This window comes from Numenius arquata, chromosome 2 (genome assembly GCF_964106895.1).
Source record: "Numenius arquata chromosome 2, bNumArq3.hap1.1, whole genome shotgun sequence".
Classification (NCBI taxonomy): Eukaryota; Metazoa; Chordata; class Aves; order Charadriiformes; family Scolopacidae; genus Numenius; species Numenius arquata.
The window spans coordinates 115432865-115459856 of record NC_133577.1 but is presented as its reverse complement, the minus strand read 5'-3'; the positions used below and the strand labels follow the sequence as shown (position 1 = coordinate 115459856).

The following is a 26992-nucleotide window of genomic DNA, read 5'->3' as shown; positions in this document are numbered from 1 at the left end:
TAAATTGATCTTCACAGGCACATCTCTTCCCTGCCTCAGCCCACATGCAAACTGTGCCGGCGCTTTCCGATTTAACCAAAATATCAAGATTCTATAAAATTTCAGACTTTGGGATTAAGGCAGACGAAGGATAAAATGGAAAGAAGCTGCCTGACTCCTGATGGATGTAAAACCCCAGGTTAACTGCCGGGTGCTGGAAGGGACGTGTTCCTGGTGGTGTCCTCCCTGAGCACTTTCTCTGGAGAGACACACAAAGATGTCTGTCACTGTTGCTGTTGTACCTATCAACAAATCCCTGGCCTTGCTCTTTGGGGACGGGTTAACACATTTTGTGCTATTTACTCACAGTCAACTGTGAGGGAGAACCAAAGGTCAATCCTGAGTGGATAAACCACAGGGAAGTTGCAAACCTGCATCCTCTCTGGAGAAGACACATGAACACCTGGAGCTCTGGCTCCATGGCAGGTGAGCCCTATGCTACAGCCTGACCCAAAAAGTCTTCTCCAGAAGGGTTTTTTTCCCCCCCCAGGATGTGTGAGTCAGGGAAGGAGAGCCCTGGTCCACGCAGTGCAGCTTCCACCATCGGTCCCCAAACTCCAAGAGCTCCTTGGGTGCCCTTATGGGAAAAGTGATAACCAGCCCAGGAAAAGGCTGTCCAATGTGGAGATGTTGGAACAGATGGGCCAGGGAGGAGGTTGGTCATGCCTGGCAGCCAAGATGGGATCAGCAGCAGGAGCTGGGTGTAAAGGCCAAGAGGAGCGAGGTGAGGAGCTGCGATAGTTGGGGTTGTCCGAAGCCCAAGGCTGGGAACCAGCAGAGAGCAAGGACCTGAGGAGGACCAACCCGAGCACAGCCGTGGCCTGAGGAGACCAGGTTGAGGGGAAGAGTGTTCCCAAACAAGCAGCATGAACTAGCAGCCTGCGCCTGGATGTCAGGAGGCCACAGATGCAACTAGAAAAGCAGCTGACATGCTTGAGAGGCAGCAAACTCACCACCCACTGCTGGCCTCTCTAATTCGCTTGGTGAGAATATTTAACAAACACCCCCCAAGCTCAAGCAGAGAAGCCACCAGCCACAGAGCCCTTCCCTGTCGGGACTTACATGAGGGAGACGGTGAAGTGGAAGCGCTGCCGCAGCCCCTTGAAGGTGATGAAGGACTGTGGTGGGAAGCTCCTGGTGGTCATCTCGCAGTACGGCCGCTCGTATTCGCCCGGGGGACACTCGCACTTGAAGCCCCCGATCAGCAGGTTCACGCAGGTTCCTCCGTTCTTACAGACCCCCGGAGCGCAGCGCCCGGAGCGCGCGTTCACCTCGCAGTACTCTCCTGCAAGGGGAGAAGAAGATGTCAGGGAAGGTGACACCTCACCCCAGCAGCAAGCTGTGACACTCGGCCACCCACGTGTTTCTGAGAAAGGTTTAAGCTGTTTCCCAACTTCTGCACCTGACCCCCTCTGCAATCGAGGCACGAGCCTGTCATTGCAGGGGGGTAAGGATGCTGCACTGTCTTTCAAGTCTGAATTTTCAGAGGGGGTGGGATATGATTTGCTGAGCAACCCTCCTGCAAATATCCAACAATGTTGGCCCCAGTTTTCAGAGTCCTTGGCCGCTTGCAGACCCGGTGATAAATACAAAGCTGGTGACAGACAGATCTGTATGGCAGGAGGTAACGCCACCAGTTAAAAACTTGCACGCTCCCTGTCAACCAAAATATGTGTAAATTGTTCCGGCGTTTCACTAGGGGTTGGAAACTGAGTAAACAGTAAGTGTTTGCATTTCGCCTCCAGTGGAATTTGGCTTTGCTGCCCATGGCGGTGGCAGAGCACAGCTGAGCTCGCGACAACGCTCACAAAAGCTTTATCGGAAGAACAAGCAGGATGCGGATCTCATACAGATTGCTTCCACGTTTTCCCATATATCCTGCAGGAAACAGCCATTTTCTAAACCTTTCAGAGATCACAGAAACTCTCCACAGAAGTTACGGGTTCTGTGTACCGCTTGCTGAAGCTGTTTCCCCCCAAATGCTTCAACCTGATTCTATTCAAAAGTCTGAATCAAGATGTGTTAAATGCAAGTACTGAAGAATCAGGTGTCTTGCTTTGCATCTATGCCGTAATTTTTCCTGCGTTTGTCCAAAATTTGGGAGTGAATCCCAATTTAAAAAAATATTTTGTGATAATAATAATTTGTGTTCACAATGTAGAGAGGATATCCACTTAAAAAATCTGTGGTTGGGACAAAAGCAGCTGCTGAGTTAATCACTGTACAGTGATTAGAAAGCTAAACCCTCTATGTGAGTTAATTAGTTAAAATTTATGTTTTGGCATGTGTCCTCCTCAGATATATAAAGCTTGTTCAGATCCTGCACATAAAATTGTTCAGAGAAATTGAAGATGGCACATATAGTTGAATTTTACCCAGCAACAATGTCTGAGAAATAAATGTAGAGGAAAATTACTCAACACAGCCAGCTGAAGGAATGAATACATTTCCAACAGTTTGATATTTGCATGATTACTCGCTACCATATTATACAATTACATTAATTCAAGCACAGTTAAAACCGTGCAAATGCATTCCTGGAGGAAAGTAAAAGCAGCAGGAGCAGTGGGCAGTGACTCACAAACAAAGCCAAATTAAAACGGAAAGTTTTGCTCCAGTCGCTGCCCCCGCAGCCCCGCTCCACAGGTTCCCACGCCGAAGCCGCCCGCACCAGCAGTATTGCCGCATCCAGACCTGGATCTGCACCCCTTTCCTATGCCAGGCTGGAAACTGCCATGGTTTGCAGCTGGGTTGGCCACTGCCCCAGGGGCAGCGATCTCTGGGAGAAGGTGAGGTGGACAGCCTGGCTGTTCCTGCTCTCCAGCTTCGCTGCCTTTCTCCTCTCACATGAACATCACGTGCCTCTCAGGCAGGTACCACGCACGCTGGCAAAACGCAGGAGGAAATACAAGAGTGCCATGATCACATAGCCAGCCAAATGCACGCCCCACTCAGGTGGGCTCAGCTCCACAGGATGGACCTCTGGTCCTGCTCCCCATGATGAGCTGAGCCATGGTACAACTGCCTCCCGACGAATGCATTTGTGGGTATCTGCTGGCAAAAAATATACTGGGGTGTGTCAGTATATTTAAAAGGGATGTAACGCAAAGAATGGGGGAAATGAACACATCTCTCTATAATAATAATTCTCCCACTTAACAAATTATGAAATAAATCTTCCCCATCACCCTAGAGGGAGCTCAAGACAAAACCTCTAAAGTAATAAACCATATAGCTGAGAGTTCAACTTCAAGCCTGTGCTTACAGCTTTTCTGATTCAGGACTGATGTTCCCATATTCTCAATTTAATATATTAAGATGAAATGCTGTGAAAACCACTTGATAAGTATCTTCCTGTTTCCATTTATCAGCAGTGAGTACCACGCAAGACTACATGAATACACCTTCCCTAGCACTTTAAAATGCTTGACAACTTGTTTCTTTGGAGAGAAATCGTATGTATCATCCAAAAGAGAAAATTCCCTCGGTGTACTAGATACGCCAGACAAAGTGCACACCACACACATCACACACATCAGATACACCGAGAAGACACTACAGAAAGCACTTCTTGATGATCCGCTGGATAAGCGCAGCCAATAACCCTTAACACACACACACACACACATCTTGTGTCAAAAACTCTCAAAAAACTTGAAAAATACAATTCCAATAGAAAAACTAAACAGGTTTGTCGCTTTAAAAAAGTAGTAGGATATTTTGTGAAATAACTCTCCAACTCGGAGAGGAATGTAATCTTCAAGGCTTTCTGAAAACAGATGATATATTTGGCAAAAGCAAATAACACACAGGCTTGAATACACAGGGAGAAAAAAGAGCGAGCTAAAAGGAGAGATTCCTGGCACTGTAGCATACTGTGGAAATACCATGGCAATATGGAGAAGGAATAAAAAAGCCTAAGCTGGAAGTCATTGATGGTTCTGTATTAATTCTGTGATATAATAAGACTTTATAGACCATTTGTTTAGCTACCTATACAGGCATAAAAGTATTTAAGAGAAAAGAAAGCTTACAGAAAAGTCCTATTGAATGATGGTTATTACTGCTTTTCATTATGATGGTTAAAGAAGCGATTATAAAAAACTGTAGTTCTACTTTGAATAAGATCCTTTGTCCTATATTCATTCAGCTGTAGCATCATTGATGTCCCAGTTACTAAAATTATTCTGAATTCTCTTTACTCTGTAATGTAAATGAGAACTGCGTTTGATGCATACTCTTTGATGTTGTATTTTCATATTTTATGTATATTTAACAAAATATATTAAAATAGTGTTTTTTAAATCTCTACAGTACCTCCAAGACATCACTGTGCTTCAAGGCACAAAGGTCTACCAAGAAACCAGATAAATCCTTAATTATCCTTTTTTCCAAAAGCGCCTGGAAGTCTTTAGAAAGATGGCCTTTTTGGTTTTACGGAGTAGCCATCTGAGCGAGTATTCGAAGCACTGCTTTGATCAGGACTGGCAACAGGGGACACCTCTGTGTGGCTCTTGGGTTTGTCACTTCCACGGGCAGCCACCTCATCCCAGACACATCGCCGTCCCACAGCACTGCCCTGCGGGAGCTTTGAGGCACGGCCTGAAAAGCATCCTCAAAATTTGGACCAAAGCCCGCGTGTACTTGAAGGACGAGCTGGTTGCTGGCCAGAGCCGGAGTCGGAAGCCCCTAAGGGAAGAGCTACTTGAGGAGCTGAAAAGGAAGGGACCTGCATCCACCCGCCGGGCTCCGGGATGAAAAGCGCCTGTGTGTGTGCCTGCTGGCAGCTGAAGGTCGGAGGGCTGGGACACGCCGTCGGAAGGGATGTCTCGCAGCCCAGTGGGAAAAAATAGTACAGAAAGGAGGGAGAGCTGCTGTGCAGTGAAGGTCTGGAGGGGGTCGAGTGATAAGAGCACAGCCCAGAGCTGCCACACACAGCCTGGGGATGCTCTGTGACACTGGCAATGCCGGCGTGGCTCACCCCCGCACCCAGCCCATGAAACTCCCCTTTGCTCCTCACAGCATCCCCTTTGCTAATATAATTTCATTTTCCACACCGGCCAGCATTTTAGGAATCACTTTAAAAATTAGTTATGTCTCACAGCTCTGTGAAATCCAAGCAGGAGATGTGAAGCTGAGTCCCTCCAGCTGCTAAATCTGAAGCATGCACTGTCAGATAACACAGGCCTCGGCTGCCTGTTATCTGCCGGCAGATTCCTGGGTTTTGAAAAAATCCTGGCCCAAGCCAGCAGACGGTTTACTGTTTCAGGACAGTAGCTGATCTTATATGCCCTCAATTAATATTGATGGCTCTTAAAGCTGCGAGCCCTGTGGCTTTTACACAGCCCTTTAGGTAGCGCTTCCCGGTTTTAAAGCACTTCAGATCACAACGTGATAGTTGCTTTCAACACTGCTTCCTACTCTCAACCACCATTTACCTCTTCTCCAATTTTAGGATTAACTTTACAAAGATGTTAATCATATATTTTTTTCTTATTAACTTTATGTAAGTGAGTATGCCACGATATCAGGCGTAACGTAACAAGAACAGGCAAAGCAAAAGACTGGCTAGAAGATTTGGTCTTCCCCTGACCTAGTCCAAGTAAAGTAATGGAAGAGTTTAATGAATAAACAATAAATGATGATAAAAAAGTCAAAAGAAATAAAAATAAACTATCCAAAAAATAAAGAAATAATCTCACAATTGCAAATACTTTGCGAGCTGAACATTATGGGTTTCAAAGAGCACACCGGTGTGCAATAAAGGACCCATCTTTGCAGAAATATGCCTGTGGTTTTGCTGGTGAGTTGCTTGACCTTACAACAACAGACGATGTATAACATTGGAAACCTTGCTGGAAACAACATAAATACAGAATAACTCTACACTTCAGTTTACTGCAATGTGTTTCCACGATATCCCTCTTTAAGTGCTAGTCCTCTAAAATTTGTACTATTCTCTGATTGTTTTCAACTGAAATACTACATTAAATGTATATTTACATGAAGCAGCAAACGGGCACTGATGTTCTTGTTTCTTTTTTTCCAGTTTCCCTAGACACGTGTTAATTTTTTACTCAGTATCTGTAATTGTTTGACTTCAACTGATTCTTCTCTCCTTCCCTCCATCCTGCCATTTGCTCTAGATACATATTAATCTTCTTCTCTGTGTTTGTAGTTGCTTCACCAGAATGGAAAGCGTTTTGAGAAGCTGATTTAAGCAGTCAGCCTAAAATGATGTACTTTAAAGTGGAAAGGAGAAACAACAAGAAATAGGGCAAAAGGTGAAACAAGAAATAGGGCAAAAGGAGAAACAACAAGAAATAGGGCAACTAAATTCTTCAAAGAATTCTCATTGACCCATTGCCCTAATAAAGAACCAATTGTCATTAAAAATGTATTTGCTATCTTGCACGCTATGGGAAAATCAAACCTTCTCTTCCTCTAGTAACTAAAGCGCTACTAACCTTAAATAACAATTGGCACTAAAGCAATCAGTGCACTAAGTAATAAGAAGGTTGTTAAAAACAAATTAGTTGCAGAATCAGCCTGGAAATCTCTACTGCGACAAGAGATAAAGAGGTTGGGATCCAACGCACCCACTTTAGAGGTGGTGTCACCATAGTTTAGGCTGAGTGGGAGTTACCATAGTCCCCTCCTTTCCCCAAACTCGTTGCACTTTCCACCCCCTCCCTTGTGTTGGCATTCACGTAATCCTGCAGTTGACTGATTTGTGGAGCTCAGATGGCAAAATACCATTCATTTCTCTATTGTAGGGTTAGTGATCTTCTGATTAGGTCCCTCCTAGGATTGATGGGATGAATAGCACAGCAGGCACAAGGGAAGGAGGCAGGACCATGCACCCAGGAATAAGAATGAAGGAATGGTCTTAGAAAGCTTTAACTGTTATGGAAATACAGCTTTCAGCCATTTTAGATGGCCCACGTGTGCATGTAGTGGCTCACACTTGACGTGGGTGAACTGGATCAACACCTTCAGTAGACACCCACCTCTCTCCACTGACTGTGCAGGGATGTACTGCAGGAAAATTTGCCTAAAACATAGGCACAAGTCAAATAATAAAAATTAATACTGGATTTTGCCCATAAAGGGAAACTCATAGCTTCAATGGCTCTGTGGTGTATGAGCCTACCCTCAGAACCTACTGGGAGAAGTCAGTCCTGCCTCCCAGCAAATGTCACTTACCAATGAAATGTTACACAAACAAACAAACAAAAATCTACTGGTTTTATGAGAGAAGTTAGAGAGCAGTTACTCAGAAAAAGTAACCAAGTCGTTCTGAATGAAGGAGAAGCTGGATCAAATAGAAGTTGGAAGCCATCGGTGCACTAGTGACCGTGATTAATTAGGGGACGACTACATTCATGTATCATTTTAGGCAGATGACTCAGAAGTGCTGTTTGAAGAGCAGAGGTAAAATCTGGGTCCCTTAGAAATCAATGGCCAAACCCCTACTGCCACTTCAGAGAGGCCGTGCAGACGTGCTCGTTAGAGTTAATACTGACACTGATGGTCATCACGTTGTGAGGTTTTTACATTATGCTGCTAATAAATATTCAAATTTGAAAATGTACTTTGGTCTTTTCTTTTACCTATCCATTTATGTTTTTAGTATTAGGACTTACCTAGGAAAATTAAAATCAGCCCCAACCTTCTTACAGGGAGAAAACCATCTTAAGGTCCAGCTTCCCTCCTCCCCTTTGCTTTCTGCTCCCTTTGCTGCTTTCTGCACTATAAAGGCATGTTATGAGAAACAGACTAAAGTAAAATAATACATAAATACATACATAAACACACGCAAGCACACACCGCACATACATTCACACTGTCTAGGACTAAATCCCACTGACTGGTAGTCACAGCTGTCCTTTGTAATTTAAGGTGCTAACCATTCCAGATTTAACAAGATGTATTCACAAGAGAGCAACCTGAATTTAAACCACTAAGCAAAATAACAACAAAAACATTCCTCTCACACTATATACATATATATAGCCTGCCAAGTAGCTCTCTGAGGTGATAGAAAATGATCCTATAATAAGATACTCAGGAAATCACTGGATCTGTTTTTTTATCTCTGGATGTGGTTTAATTTTTCTGTAGACGTAAGCACTAAGTTCTGAGCTGGTGGGAAGAGAGGGTGCAGAATTACTGGTGCTCTCTTGGCTATATATATCATCTCTCTCCTTTACCATCACTCTTCTCCCTTCCCTGTGCCTTCTTCCCCTCCAGGCATCCCTGATAACTCACAAATCAGATTTCCAAAAATCATGAGACTGGCTAAATAACGGTCATGAGATATTTAATCATAAGATGCTACAAAATAATGAACATGGGAGGCTTTTTATCTTCTTTTATTTGCCTCTGAAGCTGCAGGGTGGTATCTGCTGGCCCCAAGGCATGGGAGCTCTTGGTGGTCAAATTCCAGCCTGAAACACACGACTAAAGCTGGCTGCTCTGAGGGAACTCCCATTCCCACTCCCACCCCAACAGGAAGATGCTATTCGACCCTTCCCAGCTCTTCTTCCCAATGGGATCCTTGGGGACAGCATCTGCACCCTGGCTGCTCCTGGGTCCTGCAAGCTCCTGGGAGGAGGAGGACCACAATGAAAAACTCCCCTGGCCAAAGAGGCAAGGGAGAGGCCAGGACCCCATCCCACCTCCTGATCCTTTCCGACTAGCAACCAAGCTATACTGTATTTTACAAAAGCAAGAGCATGGAAAGCTGAGGTCTCCATCTCTCAAGCTGCTTTGGACTGTGCCCACCGGTGCATTGAACATGCAGGGCAACCACTGAAACTGTACCCTGCCCCTCACCAGCCCAAAACCAGGCCCAGGATCCTACACGAAGCACCAGCCTAAGCAAAGATGTTCCTCTCCTCCTCGCCTCCTCCCCTTTCCTGGGCACAAAACAAAGCAAAACAAAAGACACCCTGCAGCGATGGGTGGATGGATGGATGGATGAATGATTTAGGATTTGGGGTTTTTTGTGTGTTTTTGCATTTAAATGAGAAGGAATAATTGGGAGAAAAAGAGAAACAATACCGAGGAGGATTAGTGATATTTGGGGCACATCTGTTGGAGAAATGAATTAGTCTGTGGATTCCAGAAATTATGAGCATGTTCTCAAGATGATATATGCTCAGTCTGAATGGTCACTGAGTTGTCCTCCCCTGCAACTTCCACCAGTGCTGGCAGGAACAGAACACAGACAAAAGTCATGACTAAGTCTTTAATACCCGGCTTTCTTCCTCATATATTTGTTGAGGATTAAAAATTCTCAGTTCATTAAGCTTCCACTCTGTCTACACCAGAGAGCTCGCCTTTCACCTTCCAGCAATGAGGCCAGGAGTGGTGTCAGCACCAGAAGTGCTACCAACACTTATCACAAGTATTGTGATGTTTTTTCCTAGAGCACACTGATGAGCAAGGAGCCAGACACCAGAGCAAAAAAAGACACGTACGCAATGTACCTGGCTTCTCTCCGTCGCCTGCTGCACCTGCACCAGACACAATCGCCCCCAGGCTTCTGAGGAAATGCTGAGAAAAAGCACTTGGAATTTGTTAGCTGTGATAAAGGAAGACAAGAAATAAAACACCCATGCCTTCAGCCTGCCACAGCTACCTAACAACAATTTTTGCTCTATGGGATCCAAAGGCTAATTTCTTAATGTCTTAACCTTTACTCTTGGCTGATTTTACAATTATCTCTAAGCTCTGTAAATTATTGAACCATTTGTTGTAATGTACAGTGCCCTCACAAGGTGTCCTCTCCCTCTGTATTGACATTTAAGTTAAAGCTTTGGAGACCTTTTTAGGTTCCAGCTCTCACCCAGGACATAAATCTACACCAAAGAAAAGAAACATACCAAAATTTCCAGTTTATGTCAAGTTCTGTGGCAGGTTTGTATGTAAGACAATTTATCATAATGCAATTTGCACTGATTTGGGGTAAGATACGGTGATGAAGCAGCACCTTTCAAAAGCCTAAGCTTTATCTCTGGATGTATTTAGTAGGGAGAAAACATTACTGTAGATGTCAAAGATAAAACCTAAATTAGATTATGCCATTGTGTCTGCAATTTGCATTATATCTTACTTGGAATAAATCTCTTCCTAAAAATCCCACCTTAAAACCAATGAGAAACCTAGAGGTGTAAGAACAAAACACACCTCTGCATAACATACGTATATTAATTTACAGAGGAATATCCCTCCCTCCATTTATTTTTAAGAGAAATGATCATCATCTATCTTTACTATATTTATATATATGACTTTTTTTTTTTTTTTCTCTGCTCTCTATGCCCCTTGATTCAGCTCCAGGAGCGTTACTCAAGGGGCACACGGAGGGAACTGAAGGCTGGAGCAGCCACCGTGGGGTGCAGGACACGTTCCCTTCGGGACAGCCTTTGCCGTCTGGTCCGTATTTGCATCCCTGAGCACCTGCAGGCACTTCAGCATGGGAACCAGCCGCCATGCCTGGTTCTCACCTCCTTCCACCGGCAGAAGCCAGAAGGGAAAAGGGCACTCAGAGACTCAGCGTGCCTCTGCTCAGATGACAAAAAAGACTATTTCGTCACACAAAGCTGCTATTTTTACTGGGCGCCAAATGCCACCACTGGTACCGTTAATTCCCCAAGGCTGTTGTATCACAGGCCATTTTGGCCTCACACTGGGCCTTTTAAAATATATTACACTATTTACGTGAATGATGAAAACAAGCAAGGCATGGTGGCTGTGCCAGGGGGGTGTGCGCAATAACATCTTTCATCAACAGGAACTCAGGAGCTGGAAAACCAGACGTGCTTCCAGGACCATCAGGCAACCCACTCACTTTCAGCCTGGTTTCCCTCAGCTGCTTTCCACAGAGGACACCAAAGGGCTGCAACTCCCAGTTCCCAAATTTGTAGGGAAGGGGAAAGTTCTAGCACTTACTTTGAAACAAGTTAGCATCTTGAAGCCATTGAAAAAGCAAACATACCTGCAAATAATTGACCCCAGAAAGACAGGATGAAAGAAAAGAGCTCAGGAATGTGGGAAAAAGGTGATCAAGGTCTCCCTTTCGATGACAAACATCACTATTTTCTTTAGAAAAGACCAGCCTATATTGCACTAAGACCCCATTTAATTTTCTCTATGTAGCTATTGTGGACTTGATGTTTCAGCTCGGAACAAGAGACAAAGCACAGAAGAAACCATCTGCCCTGGTCCTCAGCAGCCTGCTGGGATTAACTGCACAAGCAGCTAACTCTGCACACCTCCATTAAACAGAGCTTGCATTTTGTGTTTTCCAAAAATTAGAAGTTTTCACAGGAAAATCTCAGTCTCACATCTTCTGCATAATCTAATGCTATAGTAAAAATGATGGCATTTAGAAATAGGCAGCCCTCAGACCAAATCATGCTCCTTAACATCCTAGGTGGTCCCAGCAGCTCTGGTGGAAAGAAGCATAATGGCCAATTAGTGAGAATAATTGAAGAGAAGCTATACAATATTAATAAAGTAACAGAAAAACATGCTTAGAGTAAACCTACTATTGCAATTACATCTTAGGAGGCTGGGATTTCAGAGCTTTATGTTTTCATTTTATATGAGAAGTATTAGGTTAAAAGAAAGCTATACTTAAAAGTACTACATAACTGTCTTTACTGTGGATTGTAAGAGTTCAAAGGTTTTGCTTGATGGAGTAGATAGAACTGGCAAAAACAATCTGATGCTCATCAAATTTCTGTTGTTATACACTGAAGGCAAATTTTGAAAAAAAAATCAGAAATGACCCTTTGCTTCTCAAATTAAAAAGATTAGGGTTAAAAAGATAATCCCATAATCTTATGTTTTTGTAGTCTCAAAAATATTTCCTACACAGGTCAGTAAACATAAACTGAAAACAAAAAGCAACTTAATGACTCTTGAAAGAGCCATTGTAATGTCTCACACAATTAACACAGAAAATCTGAAAATCAATGTATTTTTAAATTTACAGAATAGGTAGAAATTAAGAAGTTACATTTTTTAAAATTTTTGAACAGACTCATCAAAAATTAATCCAGCCAGCTTCCACAACTTGAACTAAACTCCTGTAACAGCAGTTTAATAGACTAAAATTCAACCTTTTTGTAAAATATGGCTTTATTTTAAAGTCACTTTAAATGATTACGGTCTTGTTAGAGTTAATATACTTTGCTGTGTCATCTAGATTGTGTTTAGTTATTGATATAAGAAACTCATCTTCATAATAATATTTCTTACAATATGCACATCAGTGTGCTGACCCCTTGAAACTTGGTGGCCCTATCTAATTAAAGTATAGTTTTTAATTATTATATTGGAAAATGTCATACAATAGCTCTCATATGCTTATCTATGGAGAATTTGAGAGACAGCCTGAACTAAAGGATCTTCATCTTGATTTTCAGAGACTGAAAATTCAGGCTGACGACTGCTCGGGAAGCTGCGATGGGGTGGGGTGGGGGCACCGTACAGTGGGGGTCGCAGAACAAAACCTGCCCCAGGAGGAGCAGGGGCTGGGATGCAGGCACTGAAGCATGATGCTCTAAACAAAAGAGCATTTGCAACAACAATGAAGTTGTGGTTCCCACCATGCTCTGCACAACTGTATTGCAGAACTGTAATTATCTTGATGTTCAAGGCCAAGTGCCTCAGCCTGGTGCTCAACTGTCGAAACTTCCAATCATCATAACACAAAGAACAGACACACAAGAAACTATTTTATGCATTTTTCCTCCCTAACAGGAGGGTATTCTGATACCCTCATCTCTGCACCCAACCATCCTTCCTGCCACTTTCCTGTTGTTTATCTACTGATGAAAATTAAAATGTCTAATTTAGGAATGATAAATATCTACAGAAACCCAATATGTTTTTCATAATTCAGTCTTACTGAATTGTAAGGGAGCTTCCCTGTTTTGTTTCCCAGTTTTGTACTTACAGCCAGGAGAAAAGGAGCTCCGTTACCTTAAAAAGAATTTAAATTTCTTTCTTGTTTTGGAAGATCTAAAATATTTAACTCCAGCCTTCCTGGAATTTCTTTTTTCAGCCTTCATCTCTGATCTGCTGTGAACATTGTGAGGGGCTTTCCAGAACATGAGGCATATTGGAAAAAATACTATCTCACTATGATTTTATCTTCCCCTCAAAGAACTTATGTGCAAGTTGTTGATTTTTTTTCTCCTCCTTTCTCTTCTCCTTTTTGCCTATCTGATTTGTTTTCAGTGAAATAAAAACAACCAAGACACCTAGCCACTGGCAAAAAAACCAAACCACCACTTAAAGGGTAGTCTAATATATGGGCTATTTTGACACTTAGCAACTGTATGTTTTGATGTATTAGAATGCATTTGTGTGGCTTACATGAAGTTTAAAATTTTATTCAGCTAACCTACCTGACATAAAAAAATCTATGAGAAAAAACCCCAAGTCTTACGTTACACAAGGCTCAACTTGGCTAAATTAATTAATAAAAGCACAACTGTAAACTATGGTCACAGAGAAGCTGGCCGTTGTTTAATAAACTGGTATTTAAAATATTTTAATTAAAGCAAACCTCAGTGTGCATAGTTTCTCTCAGATCAATGTTCTGCAATGCATATATATGTTCACAATTATGAAAGTGTGTGAGAATTTAGTTACGTCACTGAGGAGGGGTTTTACATGTACCTATAAAATTATAATATCAAATAACTCCACTTTGTGTAATTATGCTCCACCTTCCACTTTTCTTTTTTTTTTTTTAAAGTTAGACCAATGAAGATAAGTAAATTCATTATAACAAAGGTTTTCAAAAAGCCTGGGAGAACTGTGACTCCCACTTAGGTGTGGTAACTGAGATCCCATCAGTATAAAACCAGGAGTATGAGTCAAGAGCCTAAAACCTGCTGAAAATGGATGGAGCAAGGTAATTCAAAAAAAGAAATACATGTACAACAGGTTAAAGACAATAAAAGAGAAATTCCACATATGCTAGGACAAAGAGAATTCTAAATTTAGACTGGTCCATTACTGACCGGAATGCCAGTAGGAAACCCGAGGTGCTCAAGAGGTATCTCTCTCTCCCACTGAACACGACTAACCACTAAGGTCATGCTCATAGGACCTTTTCTTGCCAAGAGGTGGGAAGGAGAGGTCAGGCGCCAGAGATTGGTGGGCACCCAGGCCAGGTTAGCAGTCTGCCTTGCTCACACAAACCCGGCTGCCTGACAGCAAACACGAGCTTGGCTTGGACAGGCTTCAGGGTCAAATGTGTTATTTTCACACCAAGGATTTAATGAGAGTTCACTTTAATGGAAGAGACTGAAGCCAATGGCAAGGGGGTTGGACTAGGTTATCTCTAAAGGTCCCTTCCAACTCAAACCATCCTATGATTATACCTGGCCATTAGGGCTTAATATTAAACACCTATGTGGTGGAAGAGCTGGGGCAGCACTTGTTCAACAGCAGCGTGTCCGTCACGCCGCAGTGTGTGCTTGCAGGCCTCTCATCTCTGCAAGTCCCTGGACTCCATACCATACAGCCCACAATTAAGAACCTACCTTCTCCCCATATTGTACTGTAATCTAACTGACACCAATGGCATTAATAGCAAGTAGGTGTAAAAATATAAATGTAAGCATGGAACCATCCTCAAATGGGTTACTGCCCAGATTCTTTGGAGACTGACTTTTAGCTATGTGCTACTTTAAATTATCAACAATGGCAGAGAAAGTGTAAAATCATCAGTGACAAACTGCAGGTGATGAACGAGGGGAGCGAGTAAATGAAGAGGACAGGCCAGCCACACAGCCGTCTCACGGAGAAGCAAAAGAAGATAAGCTGTAATCAGTAAGGAGGATTTCCTAGACCCTGAGCTGTTTGGAAGAACTAAATTCGTAAATATACTGGAGATGAATTACTAAGGTAGCTTCTGAAGCCAGGGCTAAGTGATCACATGGGCGTGTGATCTGCTGCTTGCTTTTACAAAGCACCCATCACACCTCCACTGCTGGAGCGCCCGGTGAGGACAGAAGTCTTGTCAAACCGGAAGAAACACAACATTAAGTCTGTAGCTAGGTTTCCACATGACAGCAAAGGACTTTGATCAGTGCCAGCATTTCCACGGGCGAGGAGGATGAGACGCGAGGCTCCAGAAGAGGCACTTGCAGCAGTTCAGCTGAATCAAAGATCATCCCACATGCAGCATCCCAGGGTGGGGGGCAAGGGAGGGTTCCTACACGACTGGGAAAACTTTCAAACTTTAAACAGGAGCCAATTTATGCACAACAGGATGAGGGTAATGCGATAAAACTCTGCTTGAGTTTAGGAAAAGGCACAGCAGATTGATGTGAAGGCTGCAGGCCATTTACACCATTTGAGAACTAAACTGTCAACAAATACACCACAGTAATCCAACTAGAAAAGGCTTTTCACATCCTGACAAGTGAGTATAGGTTGAAGATTAGCTGAAGAACATATCCTCCAGATAAAAAAATCCACCTATAGAAGTGGTAGACACCCATGACTCCTGTGAATCTGCTATCAACTCCGGATTTCCTATGTTCATCTCCTGTGGTTTAGTGACATGGACAGAAATACAGCCAACACAGATACAAAGATATTTAAAAGCTTAATAGACTTTAGCTTTTGACTGTAATATGTGGAAGTGTAACTTTACTCTGGTGTTATTATTTCAGCTATCTGTGGAGGCAAGCAGTCGTGCAGTCACGCTATCTGGGCCGTCGCCTCAGATCCAACTCAGCACCATGTGAGTCCAACCATAAGGTTGGGGCATGCTGGTCCCATCCCCACACGCATTAACAGTGAGCCTTGCTGCAAAAACAGGCAAGGACACATTTTAACATGCACAATAAATCTCTGAGTGAAACACGGTGGGCACAAAGGTTTCTGCTGAGAGTCTGTGACAGGAAAGAAATGTCCTTCGTGGGGATCTCACGCAGGTTTCTAGCCACGGGCAGCACAGGCACGGACCAGAGGAGCCACTGATTTTATGTGACCTGGAAGAGATGAAGATGCTGTGCCACAGCTTCATGTCCTTTTGGTGAGGGGTAGAGCACCCTCTTGCTTAAAGGGGTGTCTCACAGCCCTCCTTTGCTGTTAGTAACTTTTACAGAGTCTGCAGCAATCCCTAGGTGAAAAGTGTTTTATACAGGTACAGCTTGTAAGAATCTGAAGGCAGAGTTCCCTGACAATATATATACACACTCAAAAGCAACAATTCTGCCTAGTAATTCTGCTTCTCAGTCTGAATATCCAAAACTAATACTTATTTTCAGGAATTCACAACACAAAATAGACATCGTGCTATCAGGAGAGAAAGGAAAGCAAGTATCACAGTTGACTGCTGTGCTCTTCAAATGCAGCATACACTGCCCAAGAGCCAATGGAAGACTTATTACCCATGGCTAATTGCAAAGAATAGGTTGTATGGGTTCCTTATATGCTTAGATATTAAGTCAGCTCATGAGACAACATCTGGGGTTCATTGCTCTTTGGCATGGGTAAATGCAATGGTCATATGGGGAAACTTCAAAGCACTGAGAGTAAGATTTATGAGACGTCATGTCTCATAGTACATAGCTGAGTGGTGAAGACCATAAAAAGAGAAAAAGATAGGCTTTTCCAGCTTTTGCACCAGTCATGCTTTGAAAAATGTTTAGAGGAGTTAAGCTCTGCCTCTGGACCATCCACTGCTCTGCTTACGGGGTCCTCGCCAGCTGCCCAAGCACTGTGAGCTCCTGGGGCTCAGAAGGGGCCGCAGGCTGGGAGGAAACAGAGGTACCCGACTGTAACCAACTGCTGCCAACTGCAGGGATATAGCTTACCAACAGAGACATCTGCTTACTCAATAAAGGCAGAAGAGGGCCTTCCTCTCAAAAATTTCATGCCGATGAGACAGAGAAAGTTGAAAATTAATGGAAAAGACTGCTGGGACATCTGTGCAGGGAACAAAACTGAGGAGTACTAGTCATAAGGAAAGATCTTGTAAGCATACATTCATTTCTCTCTCCATCAGAGTGAAAAAGTTATCTCAGCTGCAGAGAGTGACAGGTCCGCAGCAATCAAAGGGAAACTGTGCTGCAGTTATGAAGACTAAGTTTCAGTACAAACATCAAAACAATGGCATTGATAGCACTGCTGAAAAGAAGAAAAAATTCTAGACCTCCAGTGTTATACACCTTCACCAGGGCACAACCACCCTACATAAGCTTTCTCATGGTATTGCCATAGAGAAACTGCAAGGAACAGTAAAAAGATATTCTCTGAGGCACCGAGAAACAACGTAAGTTATTAAAAGGCTGATATTCAGCACTCTTCCTCAACTTTTCCTGCATCCGAAATCAGCAGAAAAACTTCGTAAAAAACTGTTAAAAACTTTTTGCAAATGGGAAAATCTACAGCCCTTAAATGCTGAAAATAGTGCAAGTCACCCAGCACCCTAATAACTGTCATTGTATTTGAACTCTTGAAAATGTATATACTGTTTTTTACAGTATTAGACTTTACCTAGGCTGTTTTAATCTCTTTATTATATAAATGCACCTGGAATCCAGTAGCCTAACTTTGAAGATCTGGACTAACAGACACCGTTAAGGCAGCAACGATACAAAACATTTTAGTACCTTCACTGCATTACCTTAACATTTGAATGAGGTATCACAAAGAGATGACCCATGAAGCTGTCCCATACCATGGACAACATCCCTACATTTATGGGAGTGTTTGGGAACCACAGAATTTCTTATTTGGTGTTTTGTGGCAAAGACAAACTTGGTCACAGCTGTTTGAAAGTGCTGGCAAAGTCCCACGACCCTGTGAGGACCATCTTTGTTCAGCCTCGCTGTCACAAAACCATGGCCTTTCTTAAGCTAAACAAGGAGTTAAAGATGCAGTAAGAAACCTGAAGGAATCAAATTAAAGTTTGCTGTACAGGATTTGGCTGTTACACGCCTGTGATCCCACCGCACCAGCAGAGCGGCAGAAGTGTAACTGAGAGTGGAATTTCAGACCCTCTCGCCCAAGATAAAACACTCATTACGGCTACCCTGGCTGCCAGATTTCTCTGCTTGAAAGCTGAAATTCTCCCAAATAAATCTCTCTGGCCTGAAAAATGAGAATCTGGTATCAGACCAAGCAGGGAAATTACTATCTGAAGAATGGATATAAGTAAAGATAACACAGAAGCAAATCTTCACATTTACTATTACTGCTATGTGTTGTTTGCAAGAGCCAAATGCTGAGAACTTACTAAACAATATAAACAGGGACTTCTGGCACAATGCTGCAAAAACAGCTATAATTACCTTCTCAAGACACAAAGTCAGAATTCACAGCGGCCAAGTTAGATGTCATGATTCCTCATGTCAATATGGTATCACAAAAATAGATTAGGAGGAAAAAAGTGTAACATGCAAAAGATCTCTAATTGCTGTATTTGATTACCAGAAGATTTACAACCACTTAAGATTTCTCCCCTCTCTGAAGTGAAATCCAAGGAGAGATGCAGAGGATATGGGAAATTCTCTGACGATCTTTTTCCCTATAAATTGCTCCTTGCTAGGGGTTAGGTAGCAAAAGAGGCGGAGAGAATGTCCTGTGCTAAGGAGAACTGTGGGAACATTGAATCTCTTCCTCATTTCAGAGGTTGTTTTTTTTATTTTTCCCCTGCTTGGAGTGCTTTTGTTCTGTGCAAATTACATTTTACTTTTGGGGAGTGCAACCGTAGAGGTGAACAGTTGCGGTGGCTGCTAAACAGAAGGACCATGGGCATCGAACTGCAGCGAGAGCTGCAGGAGGACCCAGGGATGGCAGGAGGCTCCTGCTCAAGACAGGGCAGGAATCGTGGGAATTCACACCCGAAAAGGTGGTGACATGGCCACAGTGGTATGTCCCTATAGGAGGCACCAAGATGAGGCTGAAAACACAGCTCAGGAACCGCTGTGGCAACCATGCCTCCAAAAACGGTGCGGATGAGATGACGCATTTGCCCCTCAGGGTTTTGCCCCTGGGGAGTACAGACAGCTCTACCTCTGTCCAAGCCCTTACCTGTAGTTCATCTCAGCTGCTTCTGCAGCTCTCAAAGGTTCATGAAATACAGCTGGAAAAATTACACAGGCTTTCCACAGTGTTCAAGTTCATTAAATTTGTTTGCTTAAGTTAAATTACATCCTTTAACCCTTTAGCCATGCACATAGCTCCCTGCCATCAATGGCAAGACTGTTACTGTGTACATTGTTCACTCGTCTACACTGATCTGTATATAAAGAAAAAGAGGTTAAAGGGGTCACTATTCTGAAAAAAAATGATTAAAAATATATGTCCTTCTTCACTCACCTCCTTACATCACAGGAAGTGAAGCTAATTCCAAATCACCCCAAACTAGCCAGTAATCAGGTTTCAGAAATATCTTGTAGAAGCTCAGTTTACCTTAGTGCCCGTAACAGAAGACTCCTGAAGACAGAGAAACTTTCATCATGTATAAATGACTAACAATTACATCAAAACAAATGGAGGGCTTCAAAGCAGGGTGGAAAAATGGGGGGAAATTCCATCCGATTAAGATAGGACATAATTATCTTCTACAGGAAATAAACGCTATATTTTTAACAGGTGACCAGTCGGATGGATTCAGCACAGGGTTATGATTGTGTAGTGATTTCTCATCAAGTTGCAGCGTATCTCCCCAGAGAGATGACAGATCTTACCATTTTCTTGTAATTATTTTTCTACGTAGAGTCTTAATTGGGAATTGGAAATGCGAGAGCTCCCAGAGCAGGCTGCATTTCATTGACTATTACCATTTGCATCTCATTTTTTACAATTAATTCAAAGATTCATAAGTACCTCATACTCGTATGTTACTACACTGAGTTAATACCATGGTAACACTCCAGAATCTCCCAACTTTCAGCCTTAGCAATTCTCTGCTCATTCTGATTTACGATCACTGCAGTCTGTGAGCCAATAGACACTGCTACTATTGAAACCAACCTATGCTGTTTAAATATTAAATAGATATAAAATCTGGATCATTGTAAACAATAAATATCATTATACAAGCAGAAAACACAATATTATGATTAATGGATATAAACTGAACTTGCAAATGGATATGAAAGAATTTAAAGAAAGGACAAAAATCACAGTAAAATAAGAGTTCTTAAAGGGGGTTGGGACAAGATTCAATAATGCATCTTCAGAAAATATTTCTGGTAATAGCTTACTTGTTGATAACATTTTCCACCTCATTCTGTAAAGGGGATGAAAATCAACCAACTAATGACCAGCATATGTGGGTAAGTGTGTCAGGTTTGATGGAAAAAAACATTGTCATGCAACATGGAGCCTAAAGGCACCAACATAACGTAAACCAACCACAGAGTATACATGAAATTTCTACTGTGTTCATTCAGCAATAAAGCAGAAATATGCAATAATATTTGTATCAATTTACAGGATAAGGGATTCCTGAGCCCTCTTGATCACGGTTGCGTGTATTTTCCCCTGGCCAACCTGATCGGGATCATGACCCGAACTCTCCTTCCAAAGAATAAAGTGCTTCACTGAAGTGTAGTTAACTCTGAAACCTAAAGATGGCAATGCTATAAGCAGTGCCTGCTTCTTAACTTATGATCACTTTAATATCCTGGCAACAGGACAGTTAATTTTTAACTTAACAACTATGCACTGAAAATACAGTTACAGATCAAATCTTCCTTTGTGTATGAATAACATGGTGCCTTTCCTCGAAATATGTACTGTGTCTGTTCTGACTACCGCGTTAATTATTAAATATGTCCATCAATTATTAATATAAGATTATTCTCTTTCATTTTTGAAGTATATTTAGCCTTTTTTTCTGAAGATTTCTAGCCAGATGTGATGTAGGAATGCATGTCATTCCAAAACCTAAGCCATGGATGAATTCACTCTATTCATATGTATATCTTGGTTTAATGAAACTTGCTACTTTAACCATTTCTATTTACAGTGTAATAGTACACAAACATGGGAAATGAAATAAACTGGTCATAAAAACTATTTTGTGATGCCCAATGCTGCATGCATTTTGCATTAGCTGCATATAATGGATAATGGACTTTATAATGTATTTCACTGTGGAAGTCACTCATGAGAAGCCTGGCAGGAAAATCACTCCTCAACAAAGACCAAATATTCCAACCATCTCACAGTTCTATGCAGGGTTTCACTGGTCAGGCAAAAAATTTATCTCCTGAGGAAGGTCCTGCTGCCAGAAGCCCCACTCTGATCCTGGAGAGCACTTCCTGTCCCCCTTGCTGGGAAAGCCCAGTTCACCTGCTGTTGCCGTGTCCCTGCTCACTGACTCCTGGCTTCTTCCACCATTGCATTTTTAATTACAGCCCTGAGCCAAAAGCCACAGAAAGTGAAGGAAAACCCTTCCACTTAGAGGGCTGGATCCAGCCCAGTAGACATACACATCATCTAGATTTTTTTTTACATGGAGACTTAAATAATTTATGTTTTCAATTTTTTATAACTTCAGCAGTGAGAGGCAGCATTGGGAAGAGCCCCTCTGCTTCACCCCTCATTTGGGGGGGTCACAGAAGACATTGCTGAGCTGTCACCATAAATTACAGCCAGGAGCAATTCAGTGCAGAACGCTTAAATGCGTGTGCAATTTCAAATACATAAATAATCCCACTGACTTTACTGAAGCACCAGAAAACATTCAGCTAATATTTTTTCATAACTTCTCAGTATTTGAGAAGCAGGGCTTTGATCTTTATTAGCTGTCAAGTCCACGATAAGGCAAAGTACGTTCCCCAGCAGGCTGCTGGAGACAGGCCTGGAAGCAACTATGCCCTTCTGGATTTTATCTGGACATTTACAAACTGGAGCTAACTTGCAGTACTTCCCATAAATGTGTGCTACTGCAGCTTCTTGGGACCATGAACCATCCTCATGTTCTGTGCTTGTTGACAACCAAGGGTTGATGACCTCCTACTGAGGCTATGCACCCCCACTATACCCTGGTAGGAGGGGACTGCTAAGGGGCCAGGAAGGCGTTAACATGCAAAACCATGAACCAGGGGATGTCCCACCTTTTTCCTTCCAGACAGAAGAAAGACATTTGCATAAAGCATTCTGAGCAGAAATTCACACAATGCAAATTGCTGTTGGGCCCCCTGCATGACCTGGAGCAAGGCACGGTTCCTTCCACCATGCATGCACAGAGATATGGAACTTACCCTAAGTGATCTGTGACACTCACAAGCCTTCTCCTGACCAGAAGGCAGCACCAGGAGTTTTTCTCCCTTTGACTAAGAATGTCAGCAATTTCAGTTTGACACAGAGCTGGCCTGGTTGATGGTCTAACATATAAATCACAGGTCAAAGATAAGATAAACACATACCAGTGTAGTCCTCGTAGCATTCACAAGTGTAGCCCCCTTCTCGGCTCCGGCACAGCCCGTTGCTCCCGCAGGGGTTGGAGTAGCAGAGGTCAATCTCCGTCTCACAGTAGTCGCCCGTGAAGCCCGGAGGGCATCGGCACCGCAGGCCATTGATGGGGTGGATGGGGCGGAACAGGACGGTGTTGGAGCTGATGAACGGGGCTGAGCTATCGAACTTCAGGACGGAGACACACTTCATGTAGTTCTCGCAGGGTTCGCGCAAGCAGATGTTGTCATCAAAGGGCAGCACCCTCTGCGTGGAGATCATGGTCAGCAGGGTCCTGTTGAGGTAGATCTGCTCTTGCAGGTCCTCGGAGGGGAAGAACTTGTTTCGAATGCCACCCGGAAGCAAAGCCGAGAAGGTCACGTTCAGAATATTGGAACTGACATCTGTGTCATTTTGGATGTTGAAAACGAAGATCCCGTCCTTGGCAGTGGACAACACTGTTGCGACCCCCTCCACAAACAGGGACAGGAGGGGAGAAAGGAACCTCTCCTGGGACATATTCTCCAGCCGCACCGTTATACTGTTGGTGAGCATGTCGTCCGTGATGATGGTGACGCGCAGGGTGCAGACTGCTGTGACACTGTGGACACCATCTGAAGGGAGGAGAGAAAGATAACAGCGACGTCAGAGAGAAGGCTTCAACCTACTGAGAAGGATGCTTCCACAGTCTCCTGGAAATAAAACAGGCCTGCGAGGCATTTCGGGGCACCAGGATGAGAGAAGGAAATGTACCCACCTTCTGCAGTGATTACCAATGCCTTTACTTAGGAAAACAGAACAAAATCTCTTGAGGATTGTGACCCGAAGGACCAGGGACATCTCAAAGAGTCCAGAATACCTGGAGAACGTCCCAGGCAAATGACTGTCAAAAGCCAACAAGCAAATGGACAGCCTGAGATCCCCAGGACAGCCAAGGGGAAGGCAAGGGGAAGGGGTCTCTCCTGATAGCAACTGAGTGGATCTTCATACAAGTCACTGCTAGCCTACAACCGGTGCTGGGAAGCTGTCGCTTTTCACAGCACAACAGCAAAATTATCTTCTCCAGGCATGGTCTCAGGCTTAAGGAGCCAGAACTACACACAGACAGAGAATTGTTACCAGAGCCATAGAAAAAGTGACCTAAGGAAACAAGTCTTCACATTTGAACACCTGAACTTCTTCATTCCTCATACCTAACTTCTTCAAAATACTTTTATGAAAATTAGAAAAAAAAAATCAAATAAAATATGTCTGTAACAAAAAGCAGACATTTAAAAGCTCTCTCATTTATACTTCCTTTAAAGCCTTTCCGCTATTGCTGTGGATGTTCTGCAATAAAACCCATAATTATATAAATATAGCACTAATACCTGACACTGGACTGAGAGATGCCAGTGTAAAATCTCAGTACACCCTGAGGCTTACCATAGCGCTGTGAATGTACAAACTCTAGAGCATTCTATCATTATGAAACATAATAATGACACAGTGAGTGCTATAATTACTCCAAATTCGATGCAAGCATGGAACAGGAAGTTGCATCATCACTGAAAGCAAACCACTTAGTTCAATTCTGTCACCTTGCTAACATTAAGGACTCATTAAGAAAATACAGATCTCATTACAGAAAACATGGCTAGAATTACAGCAGCATCTAGAAATCCCAGGAGAGATCAAAACTGGCTTCTGATAGGAAATGTTCCTTCTCAAAGATCTCATAGTGTAAATAAACAACCAGAAATGGTTGTGTCTCTCACGAGAGAGAAGAACTGGTTTGAGTGGCCAGTATCAGGCCCACAGAGGGGTTAAGAACTGAATCCAATTCCCCTAGGTCCCATCTCAGTGCCATAGTCTTGGCCCAAAGTATCCCAGAAATAATCATTTCACAAGTGATCTGCTATTACATTTATTTCAATTAAACCATAAGGTACGTGAGGAAATGGATTGTGAATAGCATCAATGTAAAATCACAGCAGAAACTGCATTTGAATCAATCTAAACCCAGTGTGAGAACAAAATCCTAATAGCACGGATTGCTATAGATCGTTTTCTTATGCTTTATTACCTCAAAGTGTAAGTTTATGACCCATTATGGTCTCTTATAAAAGGTCTTTCAAGAACAGAAGAATCAGAACGGCTCTTTTCCTATTCACGTGGTGAATAGGTGTCACCGCTACACCTCAAGCGCTGTTTTGTTTTAAAAAGAAATGTATTGTTGGAAGATTTTTCCTTCAATAATATAGTAAATCATGGTAATATAATTAACCAAATGGCTTTTGACTCCCTTCTCCTGATCAGGTTGTCTGTAAAAGCTCGGCTGTTGACTTTTTTCAACGCTGGAGCAGCTTTTAGGCAAACAGAAACATCTTTTCTCCTGAGTGCTACTTTACCACCGCCTCGCTAAAACCAAACAGTCAGAAGGGGTCATTATTCGGGGTGATCTGTTTGATGTGTCCCTCACAGCAGCTCACATGCCGGCTTTCACTTTCCCCCAAGTTTCCAGAAATCTTTTTCTCCTGTCCCTCAGACTCTGGAAGCATGCAGTTTCGGTCTCCATCAAGACCCAAAGCAACATTTAAAAATGACGGGTAGCCAAAATCCTCACTGCAGCCTCCTCCTCCTGCGCAGTTGGTGGATTTCTGGCCAACAGACAATACAGGATGCACCGTATTTTCCTAAATGACATCCTCAGACTAGTTTACCCACTTCTGTCAACTGCACGGCTCATTCCCCTGAAAAGACAGAAGCAGAACAAACTATTCACTTTTTTTCTTTTTTTTCCTACAGCAGTTGACATTTCCCTGCCTGTCCCATAGGGTGCCTGCACTATTTTGCTATTTGTTGCACAATACGGTACAGAAGTTCTCTCATACCAGCGAGAACGATGGACAATGGGTCCTTTTCTTAAGAAAACACTATGATCTATAGCCCATGGTATGTATAGTAAGAAGACAAAATACGATCCACTGTCTGACAACGCACGAGAGTCTACAAACTGTCATAATCAATATCAACTGTCACAATATGCAAGAGCTTCCCAGCATTCACAACAGCTATTCTGACACAGTTAATAAATCACTGGAAAAAACCCGGTGTCAGATACCACACAGCCTCCTTGTTCCGCAGGCAGCACAAAAGAAAACCGGGCACAGACGTATAGCTGCAAAATGAAGTCGTGTTTTAAAAGCCAATTTGGCTTTGTGCAGCCCTGTTGCAGAGCATTAAAATAAAAAGAGAGTAAAAAGGGGCTGAGCATGTGTACTACAGGCAACAAAAGAGCGGCAGGGCTATACAGGCTGCTGGACAAGTGCCTCTTTCATATCACCAGCGTGTCTGAGCGCAGCATCACGGGATCCGATCATCTATTCATTCAGAAATTCATGGAAAGTTGAAACAATCTGTGGTTTTATGGGACCAAATTAGTATCTATTCTACTTTCAACAGACAACAATCACTTTGAGGGCTGGAACAAAGCGTAGTAAAGAAAGCTGAAATTTTGTCATCGTCTTTACTGGGAATTGAATTGAGCCCTAAATACATGATATCATATGTGGTTTGAGATTCACAGGTGAAATACTCCATGGAAGTTTCAATTTTTTCCTGCCATAAATGTGAGAAAAATAATATTTGGAAGCACTATTTTATGTAGCAGTAATACTTGATGTCCTTTCAGAGTCTGACATGCCTACCATATGCAGCTATCCAATACACACACACAACCAATCTGTTATTCTGCAAAAAGGCTCTAGCAACCTGTGTTTTCAAAGGTCTTATGACACAGCTATAAAAAGTCCCCATCATGTTTTGGCAGATGCAAGATGGCTTCAGTCAGGGGTGTGAAACACCCTTCAGGTGATGCTACACAGGAGGAACTCTGGCTACACTTCACTCTTTGGAGCAGACCTTCGCACAGATGAATACATACACGTATGCAGGGCTTAGCTGTCACCGGCTCTCACAGCCATCATCTGCCTGGCTTCAGCAAACCAGCTGGATGCAGGAGTCTTCCTGAAGGAACTCTAGAAACATGAGCCATGCTGGCAGATGGGACACATAGGCATCCTGCTAAGAGGGGCCTGAGAAGACAGCCTGGACTGTAGCAGCCCAAGCCCCTGCCACCCGGATAGACAGAAGGGAAATGCAGGATGGACCAAAGAGGAAGAGAGGTTTTGATCGGTCCTTTTGCAGGGCTGGCTCCTAAACCCCTTGTACCAATGGCTTTTGTCACTCTGTCCTCGAGTTTCTCTTCCGTAAAGTGGGGATAGTGGCACTTACATGTACATTGTGGAGTAGTGGGTGCAGATGCTGAAATGCTGCGATACTGGGGTAATGAAGGCAGCACAGATATCCTAAACAAATCATTAAAGGTTCTTTCAAAAGCAGCCAAGTTTATCAAAAACAAGGCGGGAAGATTAAAATAAAAGACTCGTAGCGTCTCACAGGTCAGTGAATGGACAAAGAAGATTCTGGATGGCCAGGTGGCCGCACAGGAGAAGAG

At 43.0% G+C, this 26992-nt stretch overlaps 1 protein-coding gene across 1 annotated transcript in view; it reads right to left on the bottom strand.

Annotated features, from left to right (window-relative positions):
- Positions 1 to 26992, bottom strand: part of CELSR1 (cadherin EGF LAG seven-pass G-type receptor 1) — a 170339-nt gene that overhangs the window by 75514 nt on the left and 67833 nt on the right. The window contains exons 2-3 of the mRNA XM_074166519.1: positions 22470 to 23108; positions 1102 to 1324 (exon numbers count right to left, since the gene is read on the bottom strand). Of these exons, the coding sequence (XP_074022620.1) occupies positions 1102 to 1324; positions 22470 to 23108 (862 nt within the window). The remainder of the gene's footprint in view (positions 1 to 1101; positions 1325 to 22469; positions 23109 to 26992) is intronic.